The sequence below is a fragment of the Vanellus vanellus genome (genome assembly GCF_965231255.1).
Source record: "Vanellus vanellus genome assembly, chromosome: 7".
Taxonomy (NCBI): Eukaryota; Metazoa; Chordata; class Aves; order Charadriiformes; family Charadriidae; genus Vanellus; species Vanellus vanellus.
Genome location: NC_138912.1, coordinates 18,766,333 through 18,783,340, shown reverse-complemented (window position 1 = coordinate 18,783,340; position 17,008 = coordinate 18,766,333). Strand labels below are relative to the sequence as shown.

Below are 17,008 nucleotides of genomic sequence, written 5' to 3'. Positions count from 1 at the left end.
AGGGACGAGATGGCTCACATGGAGAGAACTCTTCCCTGGCTGCTGCTGCTGGCACTGGCCTTGCTGAGCAGCACCACGGCGGAGCGGGACTGTCGAGTAGGCAGCTTCAAAGTCAAGGAGAACTTCGACAAGACCAGGGTAAATCTTCTTTCTCTCCTGGATCTGTGATGTCTTGCCTAACTTCTCTTCCCATGCTACAAAATCTGACATTCAGTAGCACCAGTGTGTTCACATTTTCATTCAGTCACAGACAGCAATACTGAGAAACAGCAGAAGTATGTGATGTTGCCCACACCTCCACAGATGCTGGATCCTGATGCATCTGATAAAGGAATACTGCAGAAACTGAAGTTTAGCGGACTGGTCTCAAACTGTATGGTCTGAACAGAAAAGGAGTGTAGTGACTCGGTTGTTTCTATGAAAAATTAATACTCTGGTGTTTTCAGACATCATTGCAAGGAAAAAACATTTATATGTAGATCTGTCAATATCTGCCAGTTGTTATGCTCTTCCCACCAAATTTTGTATTCTAAATACTGGAGAACAGCAGATACAAATAAGATGTCAAAAAAATGTCGATTCTTTCACAAACTCTGGCTGCACTAGGACATATTGCTGGGTTTATGCTGTTGGAACAGCTAGATTTGCTTCTTACATACAATTTTGAGGCATGGTGTCAAAGATCTTAATGTTCTCCCCTCTGTCACCTCCCCTAGTTTTTAATGTCTGTTTGTATTATTTTCCATACTTCTAGATCTAACTGCAGCCTTTCTTATTTCCTTGCAGTACAGCGGCACCTGGTATGCCATGGCAAAAAAAGATCCTGAGGGGCTGTTTCTGCAGGACAACGTGGTAGCCCAGTTCACCGTAGATGACAATGGACAAATGACTGCCACTGCAAAGGGCAGAGTCAGACTCTTCAAGTAAGTTGTTTGCAGTCTTCCTCTTGTTCCATTTCACTAAGCTTCTGCTTCACTTACTGGTGCTCTAATCCTACCTGCTGTCCCTGTCCTAGTCATACAGTCACACTGAATGTATGCTGTTAGGTTTGAATGTGATGGTTTCTTTCTCTCTGGCTACAGTAACTGGGATGTATGTGCTGACATGATTGGCTCTTTCACCGACACGGAGGATCCTGCCAAGTTCAAGATGAAGTACTGGGGTGTTGCCTCTTTTCTGCAGAAAGGAAGTGAGTACTTGGCTTTAGAAGATGCAGAACTACTTGGGAACCTAGTTATGCTGTATGTCCATGCTGGGGAAGGGAAAAGTAGTGTTGGATTTCTTAAACACACTCAAAACATGTAATAACTGTCATACAGGAAAGCCTTAATGTGAACAAGGTAATCACTATTTTTTATATGAAACAGCTGGTTGGCTTTCTTTAAACAACTGAAGACCAGGCCTTTGTATATCTTTGTATTTCTTTTGTTTGTTACCCAACAATATAATCAAAGGCCACAGTTTGGAAAGAAATGAAAGGCAGAGGAAGTATTTTAAGTCTTGTTTTAGTTCAGAACTCTGAAAAGTCTAACATCAGACTTGGTCAAGCAGGGAAGAGAACTTTGCAATTGTTTTTTTTGCTTGGTCTGATGTCTGCAAATGTAGAGATTTATCTGTTTTAAGAAACAAATATGATCCAGTATATATAGATTCATATTTTCCCATCATCTGTCACACCCTATGCAAAATTAGTTTATTAAGTCAAGTAGAGATTTAGATACTTGTCGCTCAAGACATTTCCATGGATTGTTTCCAAGAGAAGCAGGTGCAATTTGGAAGTGATTGGAGCTCCATTCTGTCCAAAAACACAGTTACAAAGAATGCTTTGGATGTCAATTGCTTTGAATTGTTGTCAAATCTCCTCACAGCATGCTGCTGAATCATGTTTTCATGGATACTTCAGATTGCTGGCTGACCCCAGACTCTACCTTTCTAAAAACTGTGGTCCCCAACCACAGGAGAGATGGGAAGAGAACATACAGTGTTGCCTTCACCAGCCCAGACATAATGCAAGGGAGGATCTTTTTCTCCAGGAGAGGAAGGTGCAGAGATGACACTTTTTACAGCAAACACCTAGGGTTCACTTCTGTTAGCACAGGGTGTCTGTGTAACCAGGTAATTATCAGATTACGTAGCTAAATAGTTAAGGATTCCTGGAAATTGTCACTGTGTTTTGAGAAGAAGGTTTATGATAGAGCTTGTAGCAAATACACTTCCAACATACATAGCAACTGCATGATAAGTTTTTCCTTAAATATACAATTTAAATAACATCCCTAGTAGGAAAATAGTTATGGTTTTGAGTAATCTGGAGCATGACTAGCATGACCAAGAGCACATTTAGCTTTTCTATTTTTTTTTTTTAACTCTTTTCTGTCTGACTGTTCCCCTTTTTTGGTTAAAATAAGAAAACTTTCTTTGTACTTCATGGTTGCTACTGTAATACATGGTTCTTTTTTGTGTTTGTTGCCACATTTTATAATGATGTTCAGGCATGGATTTGCAGGGCATTTATTAGCACTTCACGCTGCTCTTGTTCTGTGCCCGTGTTAGAGGTGAAGCAGTGGTGCCAATCATTTCCTCTTCTCTCCATCACTGTCCCTGATACATATGCTTATTTTCTTTAAAAAAACTGCTCAAAACACCTTCCCACAAAACATTGAATTAAATATCGGACACAGGAATAAACTAAGAACTAATCTGTTATCATTTATATCAATCTTCACTGTATTATTTTCTTTACAGAGTTATGGCAGCTATCTCTTTAGATTTACTGGATTTGATTTGTGTTTCTAACACCTTTGCTTCTTTGCCGTGGTTTCTTCCAGATGATGATCACTGGGTAGTGGACACAGATTATGATACGTATGCTCTTCATTATTCCTGCCGCCAACTAAATGAAGATGGCACTTGTGCTGATAGCTATTCCTTTGTGTTCTCCCGGGACCCCAAGGGATTGCCTCCAGAGGCACAGAAAATTGTCAGACAAAGGCAGATAGACCTCTGTTTGGACAGAAAATACAGAGTTATTGTTCATAATGGTAAGAACATTTTTTTCTGAAGAATTTTATTTCAGGGTTTAATGTCTAAAGCACTGGGAGTCTCTTGCTCATTAAATAGCAAGTGCATGAATTCTTTTACCTAGCGGTTGTAATATTGTCTTTTGAAAGCCAGAGCTTGTAAGTTATTTATTTCCAACTTTTACTTTCCTTATCTGAAGGAGAGCTAAGGTGTACAGATTTTTAAATAGCATATCACAACAGCTGAAGCAATAATTAGAGGAAGTTGTAAAACAATTAAATCAATGTAGTATGAGTAAACATAGTAAGGATAAACTTCATAGTTGCTGTAAAGAGAAATTGTGTCTCTTTAATCAGAACTCTGACTTTCTCAACGAAATAGTTGTTGAAGGGAATAGAATGTATTTTCAAAAACTTATTTGAAAAATTCTTCATAAAAGGCTTTTGAGTAAAACAGAAGTCTTGGAAAGGATATCTCTGTTCTCACAGGTCCGCATGCCAACCGTTTCACAAAGGGTTGTGGAAGAGGGACATATCCCTCATACTGGAAGTATGACCCTATCTTGCATCATATAGTCAGACTGAGCTTGCAACCCAGGGAAGGATACAGATTAGCTCACTTGTTCTCAAGTATATTAGAAAAGGCCAAATGATAATTTATGCTACTTTAATCAATGATCTAGAAGAAAATGTAATATACTTACTGATAAAGATTACACCCAGAGTGGGGAATAGTAAAGAACGAAGAAGACAGGTCAGAATATTTAGGACAAGTAAAATAGTAGTGTACCCATCCCTACCCTGCCCTTGCATTCTGGAAGACACGCTGTCTACAGAACACTTGACTGGTGAATCAGCTGAATTTGAACTCCCAATGTAATCCTGTGGCTGAAAGAATTAATGTGACTCTTAGACACATAAACCAAGGATGCAAAAGATGAATTTACAGACTCATATGAGACTGTTGTACTTGGCATAGGTCTGCTTGCTATGTCATGTTGGACAATAATCATAACTGGAAAGGGTACTGAGGATGAATTAGAAGTTTCAAAGGAGAACAGAGAAAATGATTGAAAGTTTGTAAAATGTGTCCTCTAATGAGTACTTCAAAGACCGTGATCTTTTCTCATCAGAAAGAGGCTAAAGGCTGGCCTGAGCAAAGTCTCTGCTTGCCCACACAAGCAATGAGAATTGGATAATAAAGGACTTGCAAACATAGGAATAATAAATTAAAATGGATGGAACTTTAAACTGGACACATTCATAGCAGAAATAAATAGCCATTTGTTTAACTCCAAAGGTCATTAACCTTTGGAACAGTTTACCAAGAGTTGTTGTATGCTCTTCATCACTGAAATCTGTAAATCAAGATTAAAGGCTTTTCTAAATGACATGTTAGAATAAACTGGGATTGACTGAAGGAACTTTTGTGTATTATAAAGAAAGTCAGAACAGATGAGCACAGTCAGCTCTTGTGGCTCTATTACCTGTTCATCTGATCTATAAACAGAGAGTTATATATTGCCATGTTGTAAAGTAGGTATGCTGATAACCAGCTGCCTGAAAGATCTGCTAAGGGGGTGGTGTTTAGAATACTGATTAGTGACCTGGAAAAACTGCCTGACAACAACAACAACAAAAAAATTTGTCCCGAATGAGAATTTGGAGACAAGGTAAAAGACAGTTGAGATTGAAGGCAGTCAAGACTAAGAGACATCATAAATGCAAATGAAATTGGCTTCTGTGAATGATGATTGCATAAATGGTAGGATAGAAAAGAAACAATGTCATTATATAAATTGCTGGTACTTTCTTGTTTTGAATGCTGCATTCACTGCTCTTCAAATGAAGTACAGAAAGAATAAAAATTTCTGAAGGTGAGAAAACAAAATAATGAGATGATTAGGGATCGTTTTGGATCAAGTCTAAGATGAAGTGTTGTGCTGTGACTTTGAGAGGTGTGTGTTATGGTGGTTCCTTGCATTTCTGTCAACCCCAAAGTATTATCCAACTGTAAAATCAGGATATTGGGCTAGTCCAAGTAGTGTTCTGATTCAACATGGCTGAATCTGCATTTCTATTATTTCTACACTATATGAGGCTTCCAAGGCAATAAATGTATTGTCAATCTTTGCAAGAAAGTATAAACCAAAAAGAAAAATTGAATATATTCATTTCCTCGTAGTTTGTGATACAACTTTTTCAAATACTTCAGAACTTCTGTATAATACAGTGCTTGTGTTTTTTTCACAGAATATAGAACCAATAGTGTAATTTAAAAATAAAAACTCAGAATGTCTTTTGAAAGTTCAGCCTTAAATATTCTTTGACTTCCTAACCTTAATTTAAAAGTTGATCATACTACCTCATTTGTTATAGAAATATCAAATCTACCAAGTCACACCAAGTGCTATATTCTTTGTCTGCTATCCTTATTTATATTCAGATGTTAGGTGTTAAGTGCAGTGTCTGATAAGACTATGTGAGTTCCATAATGTTTGTAAATGAAAAAGAAACTTAAAGCCAAGAATTTGCATTTTCCCCTTACTGTGCTCAGGTCCTGTAGTTACCATGGTGTTAGTTGATTCTGAATTCTCCAGTGTCATTAAGCCAAAGTTCCTGCAAAGCAAGTACATTTGGAAATGCAAGAATGATTGTGAGCTAAACTGAAAAAGACATTTATTGAAAGCTTTATATCAGAAATTCTTCCAAAATTCCTTATGTGTGGATTGGAAGCCTTGCTACTTTAGTTTTAATTCTGCTATTAAGACCTACAGAATTGGTAGCAAAAAAAAGCCAACTTCAATTGTCTGTACTGCATTCAGTTGTTATTGTGGTAAAATTCTGATTGATGTTAATAGGTCCTACAAGAATAGACTTGTATCTGTTCCTAATTGATTGTGCATACTCTATGAAGTATTTTTTTCCCCAAAGATTTTTCATTAGCTTTTTAAATTAATATTGTACACAAATTAAGTTCCCCCCCAAAGAACTAATAGATGTACTAAGCTTACCATGATGGAAAAAAATGTCTAAAATATCTGTTCTTTGTATACTGGATCTTTAAGGCAAAAGAGAAGCCTAGGAAATTACGAGTTTTTTGGTTGTAACTTACGTTGCATTTCTGATGGCAGCTGCTTTCCAAATATGGATCAGGCTACAATACGCTTAGTCTCTCAGAGTAATAGCTCAAAGTGCTTTAAGTTATGCAATGTGAGTGCGTATATCACAGTGGGACTACTTGTAAGTACAATACGATGTCATGTTAGTAGAGCTGAAAGCTGAATCTGCTGTTTGCATTTACTAAAAGCAAAAATTGTGAATCAGAGAGTGGTATATTCCTTCAGGTAATTTACTATTTCCATTAGACGTTTTGGAGGTGAGGAGATTCTTGTTTTGTTGAAAGACATTCTTAAATTAATAATTTTTAAAAGGCAAATAATTTGAAGGTTGTTAAAGTAAATAAATAACTCTTTTATCACTGATCTATCCAGTACCTTGTTTGCCAAAGTATTAAAATGCTTAGAACAGGTGTAACAGATTGGATGAATTCCTGTCTTGTTCTGAGTTGAAAATTCTTTGGAATTATAAACTGTGGAGCGAGGTATTGGCATTATCATTACAAGTAATAGACTGCTGGACTTAAGAGCATTTTAAAGAAATCAGACATGACTGCATTTTAAATTTGGTGAAAGTTTTTACATTTAATTTTGTCTAGTGTGGTTGAAAAACAAAATTTTGTTTTTTGTGTGTGTTTCAGGATTTTGCTCTTAAGGATATCCAAAACTATGGAAAGAAGCCATGTAACAGCACCATGGATGTAAAGTTAACACATTGATCGGGTGTTCTCTTGAAAACCTTTCGAACGGCTTCATTTAGATTTTGAGTATATTTATCTGAGCTATCTAGCTCACCTTGTTAATAAACCAATGAAAGATTTTAATAAACTTGGATTACAGGGGATGCAAATTGTTTGTATGCACATCTGTACATATGTAGACATTGGTTTTATTAGTAAACCATTACCTTAATGCACTATTTTGAATTGGTGACAGATGGCAGTAACTAAGAATTTAATCTTTTCTTTTTTAGTGGTTTCAATTTCTGACTAAAAGAGTTTTAATTAAAAAAACTAAAATATATGCATTTGCTTTCTAAAACTTTTAATTTATTTTCAAATACAATGTCATCTTTTTTTCTAGGAAATACTGGAAATCGTTCCCAATATCATTTTAGAATGGAGGAAGGAATTTCAGGGACCCTATATGTCACTGATTAACTTTATTATATGACTATTGAAGATATAAAAAAAAATGTATCTTTTTTAAAGAACTATTTTACACACGACAAGTAAACATTTACTTATTTATTCTTTATTTATAAATTAACAGGCATTATGTCCTTATTTTTAATTTGAGATGGAACCACCTTGCTCATTCACTTGATGATAATACATGTTTATCATCTTGTTTCCTACACGATATCGGTTAGTCTGCCCAAATCTATGTTCAGGCAGTCAGTTATCTAAGTGCCTTTTTTTAAATGGGATTGAAAAAAAGAGCAGACATTTTCTGAGGATGCACATTTTCACTAGAAAATTGATCTCACTTACTCAGTAGAAATTAGAGTAAAAATGGATCAGGTGCCCTCTTGATATAGATTCTTTGTATCTTCATTAAAGTTAATGACATTTATGCCAACTGAAAATGTACTCTCATAGAAATTAATTCATCTGGTAAGTACTTATTTCAACTATTTTACATTCACCAAGTTCACAGCCATATTCTTATTTATTTCTGTGTAAGTGGAGAATTCAATCCATTGGATTAAATTGTCCAAATCTTAGTGAGGCAAACCAGTGAAGTCAAGAGAATTTTACCTGCAGGAATTAAAAATACAGATTTAGCTTTTTTACCCCTTCTCTGGCATTTAATACTATAAGACAGTGACCTATTCAACCTGGGATAGTGTAGATATTAACATCCAAAGTGTGGCACAGCTCAAACTTTAAATAATTATCTGGTAATGAAAGACAAATTTGGTTGTTCATGGTTACTTCTTCTTACAGTGGTTTCTGTACCAGCCCCATGCCTTACAGGGTTCCCTGTACAACAGAGAAGAATTTCCTGACATTTACGTCTGAAATGGGCAACATTATACAAAATTGGATTGACAGCCGAGTTGGCAAAAGTGAATAACACTATCCAGAAGAAAACTGATGGCAAAATATTTAAATCTTGTTTGTCTTTCTGGACTAAAATTAAAAAAATTATTATTATAATTGGACTCCACATGATAAAGAAAGAGATCATCAGCAAAAAGAGGGCTCGGAATAGTTTGTAGTCTTGCTGGGAAACACGAATCTGATGACTTTCTGAGTAGGCTAAACCAGCATTTAAACTCCTTCTTGATGCTTTTGTAATCTGCAGTGAAAGAGGTGAAAGAAGAATTATTAACACATTTTTACAAGTGCAAAAGTAAATCTTGCCACATGATGCTTCTGTTTTGAAAAGTGACTACAAAAAAGGCATTGCAGAATTCCATTTTTCCTTCTTGTCAATGGTTCCATTTCAAACATTCTCACTTTATTAGCAATTTTTTTCCTCTGAGCTGTGAACTCACCTCAGTATGAGTCAAGCTGGTTGTTCTCCTCATGGCTCTCTACCAGCCATAAATACTTTTCATCATAAACCAGAACTTTAATGACTCATGAAATCCCATTAACTTCAAATTATGACCTCATTTGTTCTACCTAAATAAACCCATTGATTTTTTTCACAACTGCAAACTGGAACATAGTTAACAATCTTGTTGATGCACAAGACGGAATGCAATCTAATTCTTTTGTGGCCATGCTGATATTATAAGGTAGGTATTAGAAGGAGCAGGAACTTATTACAGTAACTATATCATTATACATTTTAAATTTGAATGGGATTTTACGGTGTTTTGTGTAAACTTCTAGGTTTTCAGTCAGTAATCAGAATTGCCTCCTAAAAACTAACCTGAAATCTTAGGGATCGTTTTGTCACTATGAATATCTATGTCTTGTAAAAGTACTGTCTGATATAATACACCAGACTATGTGTAGTTTGGGAATCTAGTATTCATGGGTGTGAATTATCTGTCATTCAGGGAGAATATGGCTTGCAGACAACTCTAAATCTCATGCTCTGTATCCCTGTCTTCACTGAAGTTTGCATAGCACAGTAAGTCGGTTACATTCACACATCTGAGGCAAATAAAATTAAATATTTAGCAAACATTTAGGCTAAATAATTGAGATGCAATTTTACCCCCCACATGGGTAAAGAAGGGGTACTTTCAAAAGCCTGGATCAATTTGGTGGCTAAGTAGGAAAGTCAAAAGTTGTAAGACTCTTCCTGCTACTTTTATGTGTGACACTTCCCTTTAGCAATAACTAAAGGAAGGATAACTCTAATACTAGTAATACTTAATAGTTTCCTGGTTCAGGTAAGGTTGAAAATAGTTATATATATTGAGCAATTGGTCATTTTTTCTGCAGTTTTCTGAATTTGTCACACAGATAGATGATAAATAAATATTCATTAAGAACCTAGACATCTACCAAAGATTTCAACAGAATGTAGGTGTATAAATCAAAAGCCATGATCCAAAAATGGACTTCTCAGCAGCTGCCGAGCCTGAGAAGGGGGCAGTCTCACTAGCTGCTTCCCTGATTTAAAAGGGGCAGAGAACTGATGTTTTGAACATGTAAAACTATTCCAGCCTGATCCCACTTGGGATCCAGAAACTAGGTTAACTCCTCCAAACAATCTGATCCAAGAGTTGTTCTCAGAAAGCACCTAACCTGCCTTAGTGAGAATGAAGGTTTCATAAAATACAAAGGACTAATAATATCCACTTCTAATATTAAAGTGGGAAAAAGTGGGAAAACCAAGTTCTCTACCCTCCTCGGCCTCCACTGTTCAAAACAGCTACGGAATGTCCTCATCAGATTCTTTTGTATCTGTCCCATATAGGTACCCTCCATCTTTCCTGCTGGAGCTGCACAGCCTAGAATTAAGAATGCAAGAATCACCAGGACTGCAGGAAATAAGATGCAACTGCGTCTTATGGAAGTGCTCAACCGAAATGGGGTGGCAGTTTTGGATCCCTTTTTGGTCTGCCTAGGATAAGGAATCCAGACACCTAATGTGGGCATCTGGACCATGCTCTGAGAACCAGGAACTTAGAAGTCACGTATATACAAGTACATAACTTCCAGAACATGAATGTCTTTACTAGTTCTAGCCTCTTATCTAAGTCTTGCCTGACAGGGGGAACAGTGCAAAACCAAGTAACTTCATTACAAATCAGGGCTTCTAATCTGTTATCTTTGCCAGGGTTCTGGGAAGTACTACGCAAAAATAATACTGTTTCAGATTAAATTGTGAAGGATACATTTCTAGAGTATATTTGTTAACAAATTTGAGGTCTTATATCTGTAGTGAATCTTCATCATCATAGGTGCTGTGTTATTTGAATGCTTTGAACTGCTTCCAGCAGCAGTGAGCATTGTACTCTGTGTGCACTGGCACCATAGAGCCTTCTCACCAAGTGAGAGTGAATCTGCTCTTGGGAATGACTCAGGGATTAAGACATTCTCCAGCTGAGTTCTGGTTGCTTCCTGGAGAACTGTGTGAGAGAGAAGATTCAGTTATAACAGATGGGATCCTGCTATGGGCCTCGTTCGTTTTTCAGTTCAGGAGAAATGGTAACGCATCTTAGCATCTGTCTTATCAAAGTGGAAAAGAAATGTGAGCATGGCAGCATGGGACTGTCTTGTAATCCAGTATTCCAAACACTTTTTTGGGCTCCTAGCTCCCTATGTGCCATTGTGTTTTCTAAATTTACTTCTTGTAATCTGGAGTCTGCAAGGACAAGAGGAACACCGTCCCTGTCCTGCTCTCTGACCAAGGACTGTGCCATTCCTCGGCCTATAGTTTTTTGCAGTTCTTTCAAAGGGCTCAGACTCCCCACTGAGTTACAGTATGTTCTTTGCCTACAGCAAATACGAGGTTGCAAAAGACAAGTGCTTTACTTCACTGGGAGAGGTTTGCCTAATGCATTTACCTCAAGGTTATAACAAGCTTATAGAGCGTACAGAAACTAAGAGCTGATGATTTTGAGTTTAAGCCTGATCAATAGGCAAGTACATGTAGAGCCCCAATCATCAGTTGATTTCCTGTTCAATAATCTGTGTATTTTGAGATTCTTTTCCAAAACCTATAATTTTCCTTATATACAGTATGAGAATTTTAATTACCTAATACCAGAGTCAAGAATCTTTTGGGGACAGTTCCAAAAAACTAGACGTTGGCAGCACCTAGCTTGAAGATTTCTAGCTCTTTCTCATTCTGTGTTGGAAGAGGAAGGGCTACGAAATCAGATGTTTTAAAAGGAATTTAGGTAACTCATATCATGCTTGCTAGAATATAGATTAAAACTCTGTGGCGCCTGGTATCTTGGCTTACATTTCAGCAGTTAAACAACATCCATGCAGAGAGAAAGTGGAAGCAGAGTGTTTAATTTACAGTTTTTGTTCACAAAGTTTGAAATTGTGGAGGAATAAGTGTGATCTAACAAGATCTGTGTACTAAACATACATGGAGAAAATCAGTAGATCTAACAAGGGATGGATATTTTATAGTCCTGCCTCTCTTTGCTTTCTTACAAATCCCTCGTGACTCTGGGGTTTAGGCTCAAAGAAAGCATGATCTAATTTTTAGTTATTTCAAATGCTTGACTCTTTTAGCATTTAGATCGACAGTCTTTAAATACGAATAGCAGACGAATGGAGAAGTGTATTAAATACAATATATAAATGAAGACAAACTTTGTGTGGGGCTTCTGGCAATGTGCTGTTCAAGCATATTTTCAGATGAAATGTACAGGCTGTTATGTACAGGTTGAAGTGCCTCATTTTACATCACATACTTACCATTTACTGAGCAAATGATGTTTATTCCCTTTGGTGTATTTGTATTCAGTGACAAATGTTGTTGCCTAGTGAGTTACTGTATATTTCCCTTTGTTCTACAACAAAATTTAAAGGAAAAACATACCTGTAAGATTTTGGAATAACTGATGACAATGACTATTCCTGGTATTAGAAAGAAAACAATGGCAAAGGTCACATCCCAAACTATTTCTCCTGCAAAGCTGGGCCAAACCAAGGTGCAAATCTGAACCTCCTGTTTACAAATAATAAAGAAGGAAATTAACATTGTACTGTCATTTTTCCTACAAAGTTGTCCGTATCTCCCTCTATGCCTACAGAGAAAATGGCTGCAGACTAAACCAAGCCTGTGAGAACTTTCTACTCAAACAGAGCATCAATTAATGTATTCCTTCATGGTTTCAAAAGCCCATACAACTACAAATAGATGTGTTGTCCACAATCTAAATATTGCCATAAGTTTTATATCACATGCTAACGGCAACTTGAAAATTGAAACTTACAGACCTTCAACTTAATCATGTATCTGAGTGTCATGTTGGATGCACTTTTGTCCACATTTCAAAATACTAGGCAGAAAAATCTGTGCATGGCCATTTCGTCCCGAGGCTGCCGCATGTGCTGGGCAGCCACGCAGCTCTCCCAGGATGCCGATACCTCGACAAGGGGCAAGATTACTGCAAAGGGGATTTCCGAGCTGCACAAGGAACGCAAAAAAAAAAAAAAAAAAAAAAAAAAACCAACCAAAAAAAACCCAAAAAAAACCACCTCAAACCCCAGCCGATCTACCGGAGGGGCCGCCGGGAGAGCGGGACGGGAGGGACGGCAGCGCTGCCCACGGCGGCAGCGGGCGCGGGTCTGCCGGGCTGCGGCGCCGTGGGAGCTCCGGGCGCTCCCCGGGCAAGACGCCACCACCTGCCCGGAGCACAGGGCGCTGCCCGCAGTCTCCCCTCGGCGGCGAAGGCGGACGAGCTCCCCCTCGTCGTCTGGCCCCGCGCCCGCCTCACGGCGCCCGCTCTCCCCCGGCGCCCACCGCCCCGGCCCGGCCCCTGCGGGCCCTCCTCGGCGGCGCTCGCCCTCACCTCGCCGGCGGCGGGCAGCCGCACCACGGTGAAGAAGCAGCAGAGCGGGAGGGTGGCGAGGGCGGCGAAGCCCCAGATGAGGAGGAGGGCGGCGGCCAGCGCCTTGCGGCGGCGGAGGGCGGCGTGGCGCAGCCGGGCGATGCTGACGACGCGCTCCAGGCTGACGGCCGAGAGGGAGAGGATGATGACGGTGCCGCTGAGGCTCACCACGTAGAAGAGCATGTGGCAGACGACGTCGCCCAGCACCCAGGACTCGGTCCAGCGCACGACGGCGATGAAGGGGATGGCGGTGATGAAGAGCAGGTCGGCGCAGAAGAGGTTGAGGACGAGGCAGTTAGCGGCGCGCAGCCGGTGCTGCCGCCGCACCAGCAGGCAGATGCCCCAGATGTTTCCCGCCAAGCCCAGCAGGAAAATGGAGGCCAGGGCGGACGACTCGCCGACGCGCAGGGCCGTCATGTTGTGGCCCCTGAAGTCCGAGAAGAAGGGGAAGTAGGTCACGTTCCCCCCTGGCACGACCCAGGACCCCGGCATGAGGGTGGCCAGTGGGCATGAGAAGGCCCAACCGCCTGAGAGGGCTAGGGGAAGGGCTCCGCTCCCAACCACCACGGCGGCACCCAGGGTGCCCTCCCGGCACGGAGCAGGGGGCTGGCCGCCATCCCCCTCCCTCCTCTTCCTCCTGCTTGTGCTGCTGAGGGCTCAGCTGTGCCAGCCGGGCGGTTTATGGCCTTCGTGCCGGAGTGGAACAAGGAAGTGGGAGGGTAAACACGGTGCAGCTCACACAAAGGCGAGGCCGCCGTGCGTGGGGAGGCAGCGAGGGGCCAGGGGCGAGTGGGGCTGCTTGATGCCTTCCCAGGGAGGGCGTGGGTCAGCAGGCTGCCAGCTCCATGCCGAGGGGCCCAGGCCCAGCCACCTCCTCCAGGGCCGGCCCTGGTCTGCCCTGCTCTGCAGGCAGGGCCCCGGGGTGCCAGTGAGCCGGGGAGGCCGCCCAGGCTGCTACCCTCGGCTGGGGGGCTGTGCATGGCTTAAAGCAAAGGGATGGATGTCAGACTGCTCCGAGAGCTCTTCTCGGGAGCCCGGGGTAACCAGTGCTGCCCTAAGGTAAAAAAGAGGAATTTACCTATTGCTTCATGTCTGGACAGTGCAGAAAAAGCAGTCCTGTGCATTGCCTGTGCTAAACGTGGTCTGGTTTGGAGGGGAAGTGTCACTGTCTTGATTATTGGGATCCATTTACTAATTTGATCCAGAATCTTACTGACCTGTGTTATGAGTTCTTGCTGAAGAAGCCTGGTAAATTAAGACATACTTAGAAAATACCATCTTTTCTCTGGACTTCAGTTCCTGAAAGCCATTGCTCAAATTGTAAATGAAAGGAGGCCTTTCCGCTTACGCTGTTCATTCCAGATGATTTAGAAATGGACTGGGAGTGAAGTGCAAAAATCGTCACAGACGAGCAGATAGTGTCTCATAAAAGAAGATTAAATGTTTTCTTAAAGTATGTAAACAGTTGTATAACTGTAGATGGCTCTGGATTAATTTGTTTGACTCAGTGCCAGTGTAGGTGTTTAAGGGTGCAGTGACAGGCTTGGCAGTATGGGGCTACACCTTTTGATTAGGTGAGAGTTATTCCAAACCGGTGTGCCAATGGGACCAGGTGACCGGGCTCTGCGGTACCCTGGGTGTGACCCTGCCATCAACCACTTACGCAATGGCATTAGTGGGGATTCCAGATTAGTGGAGATTCCAGAAACTCGGTCCTTCTAAGGGACGATCTCCTAATGAGGAATGACAAGAGTGAGATCTTTCCTGGACTGCTTCCCACGTCTTTGCCAGTGCAGAATTTACATTGATTTTAGTTAGCATGTTTTCTCTTGAGCTATAAGTGGTTCTGACTATCTATGCTGTCTCATCAAATAGGGAGTTTGCATGGCAGCTTAAACTGGTGGATGAGGTGCTCCTACTAATTCCTGCTGATTTCTTTGACTGTATGAAAGGTGGGCAGATTTGCTGTTAAGTGGGTGGCTGCTGTGAGCTATGAACTCAAACGAAGACAATAAGAAAACTTGGAAAGATGATTTTTTTGGCAGCCAGCAACACAAGTGACTGGCAAGTGCCTCAAAACACATATTTTGTTCTACATCATTTGCTGGGAGAAAACATTCTGCACCCATATTGCAAAAGTTTCAAAAAATGTAGTAGAACTATTGGGATGATTATTCATATTTATGATCAAAGCTTGACAGATCTAGCCACAATTTATGTTGACTTTGCTATGGACTGTTTCTGTAAAATGATTAGTGAATCTTGAAATATAGCAAAAACCTTCCAGTTGACACAGCCTCACAGGTCTGGGACTTTATACAAGCTGACAAACTAGCCCCGAAGTTCTGGGCAGGTGGCAGTAGCAATGATGTGGTCAGCTCTGAATAGAGGCTGGGATTTGGGAAAGAGCCATCATTAGAAGTCTGGTTGTACCTGTGTGAAAACTTGGAAGGCATTAACAGGGAGGGTGGGGGACAGCTGGAAATGGTAGCACAGGTAGATGCAAATTGTGTTATGAATTAAATCTTTAGCCCTTTTGGCATTAGTGGAAAATGAAATTAGAAACTGGTCCTGTCAATTCAGGGTAACGTAAACACATTTGAAACAGAATGGGGGAAGGAAAGTAGGGAGAGAAACATCCAAAGTAGTATTATTGAGGAAATGAAGATGTTTTCAGTCAGGGAGGAAAGGAATGCCATAGAGGAACAGTAGGTTTGAAAATGAGAGTATGTGTGGAAGTATCTGGATAGACCTGTGATCTTCTTTAGAAAGGATCGCCTTTAGCTTTGCTCCTTAGGTGTGAAAGAGGACCTTCCTTACTTGGCGTAAGCCTGTTGTTTGCTCAGGAGGACCAAAGCAACATGCTGCTTTTGGTATGTTGTTAGGGAGTGAGCTTCACACTGACTTGTGTACAAAATCCTGTGCCTGGGGAGAGCAGAGGTGTGAAGAACCATGCATGTTTCCATGGGGTTTTATCAAATAAATGGTAGCTCCTTGCAGGAACAAAACCAGTCTGATTACTCATGGGCCTAATGGATCCATTATCTAAAAAAGTAGTTTTCTTTTCCCTCCCATGCAGTACAAAAGCTGTATTTGCTGTTGGGTAGCTGCAATCATAGCAACCATCACAACATGCAATCTGAGGAAGGGAGGAATCATAACCTTGATAGAGCTACTCTGGCATTACTGTAATAGGTGGATGCTGTGTGCCGTATATGCTCCACATGTGCTTATGACAAGGAAGTGATTAACAGAATGCTTGGAAACCTGTTACAATTGCTGAACCTATATCATTTCTTCAAGCTATGTACTCTTTTGTGCTCAGAAGTGGTGAAACATGGAGTCAACTCAGACTTCATTGTTCTAAGTTAAATGAAAGTTGCAGGGACCTCTGTGGGGCTGGTTGGGTAGCCTAGCGGGGAAAAATCTTTTTTGCCTTTTTGTGTTTTTTTTTTTTTTTTCATCCTGAATGAAAGCCTGACTTTTTGACTTTTTTTATGGCAGATAAGGGCTGTGTTACCTGATACCGTAAGTCAAGGTCTGTTTTTCAGACTGTTCCCCTGACAATGATGAACTGTCATGACAGAAGGGGATAGTTCCGCTTATTTATTTCTTGGGCATAAGAAATCTTCCCAGAGAGAGGGACCTCCTGAGCTAGGTGATTCTGGGAGATGGGGATTCTTGTTCCATTTAGACATGACCTGGTAAAGGTTTTGCTTTATTTATGCATCCTCTTGCACGTGGGTTGGTGTTTAAGTCTTTGGGTCTATTTCCATGCACCCGTATCACAATGAGTAAATAGTACTGACTTCTGTAACAGATGTATTGCACATTTAACTTTTGCTAAGTGATTTAAATTCATTGCATTGGAAATGTTGACTCTT

The 17,008-nt window shown here is 40.5% G+C and overlaps 2 protein-coding genes across 2 annotated transcripts; one reads left to right on the top strand and one right to left on the bottom strand.

The window, feature by feature from the left end:
- Nucleotides 1–6,794, top strand: RBP4 (retinol binding protein 4; the record flags this gene model as incomplete). The annotated part of the gene is made up of 5 exons (XM_082486431.1): nt 1–138; nt 787–923; nt 1,083–1,189; nt 2,829–3,041; nt 6,781–6,794. Exons 1-5 carry the CDS (start codon nt 10–12, stop codon nt 6,792–6,794), a joined length of 600 nt encoding a protein of 199 aa, XP_082342557.1. The 5' UTR covers nt 1–9.
- A 1,241-nt stretch (nt 6,795–8,035) lies between these two features.
- Nucleotides 8,036–13,616, bottom strand: FFAR4 (free fatty acid receptor 4; the record flags this gene model as incomplete). The annotated part of the gene is made up of 3 exons (XM_082486576.1): nt 8,036–8,443; nt 12,110–12,238; nt 13,086–13,616. 3 exons carry the CDS (start codon nt 13,614–13,616, stop codon nt 8,036–8,038), a joined length of 1,068 nt encoding a protein of 355 aa, XP_082342702.1.
- Between the last annotated feature and the right edge of the window lie 3,392 nt (nt 13,617–17,008).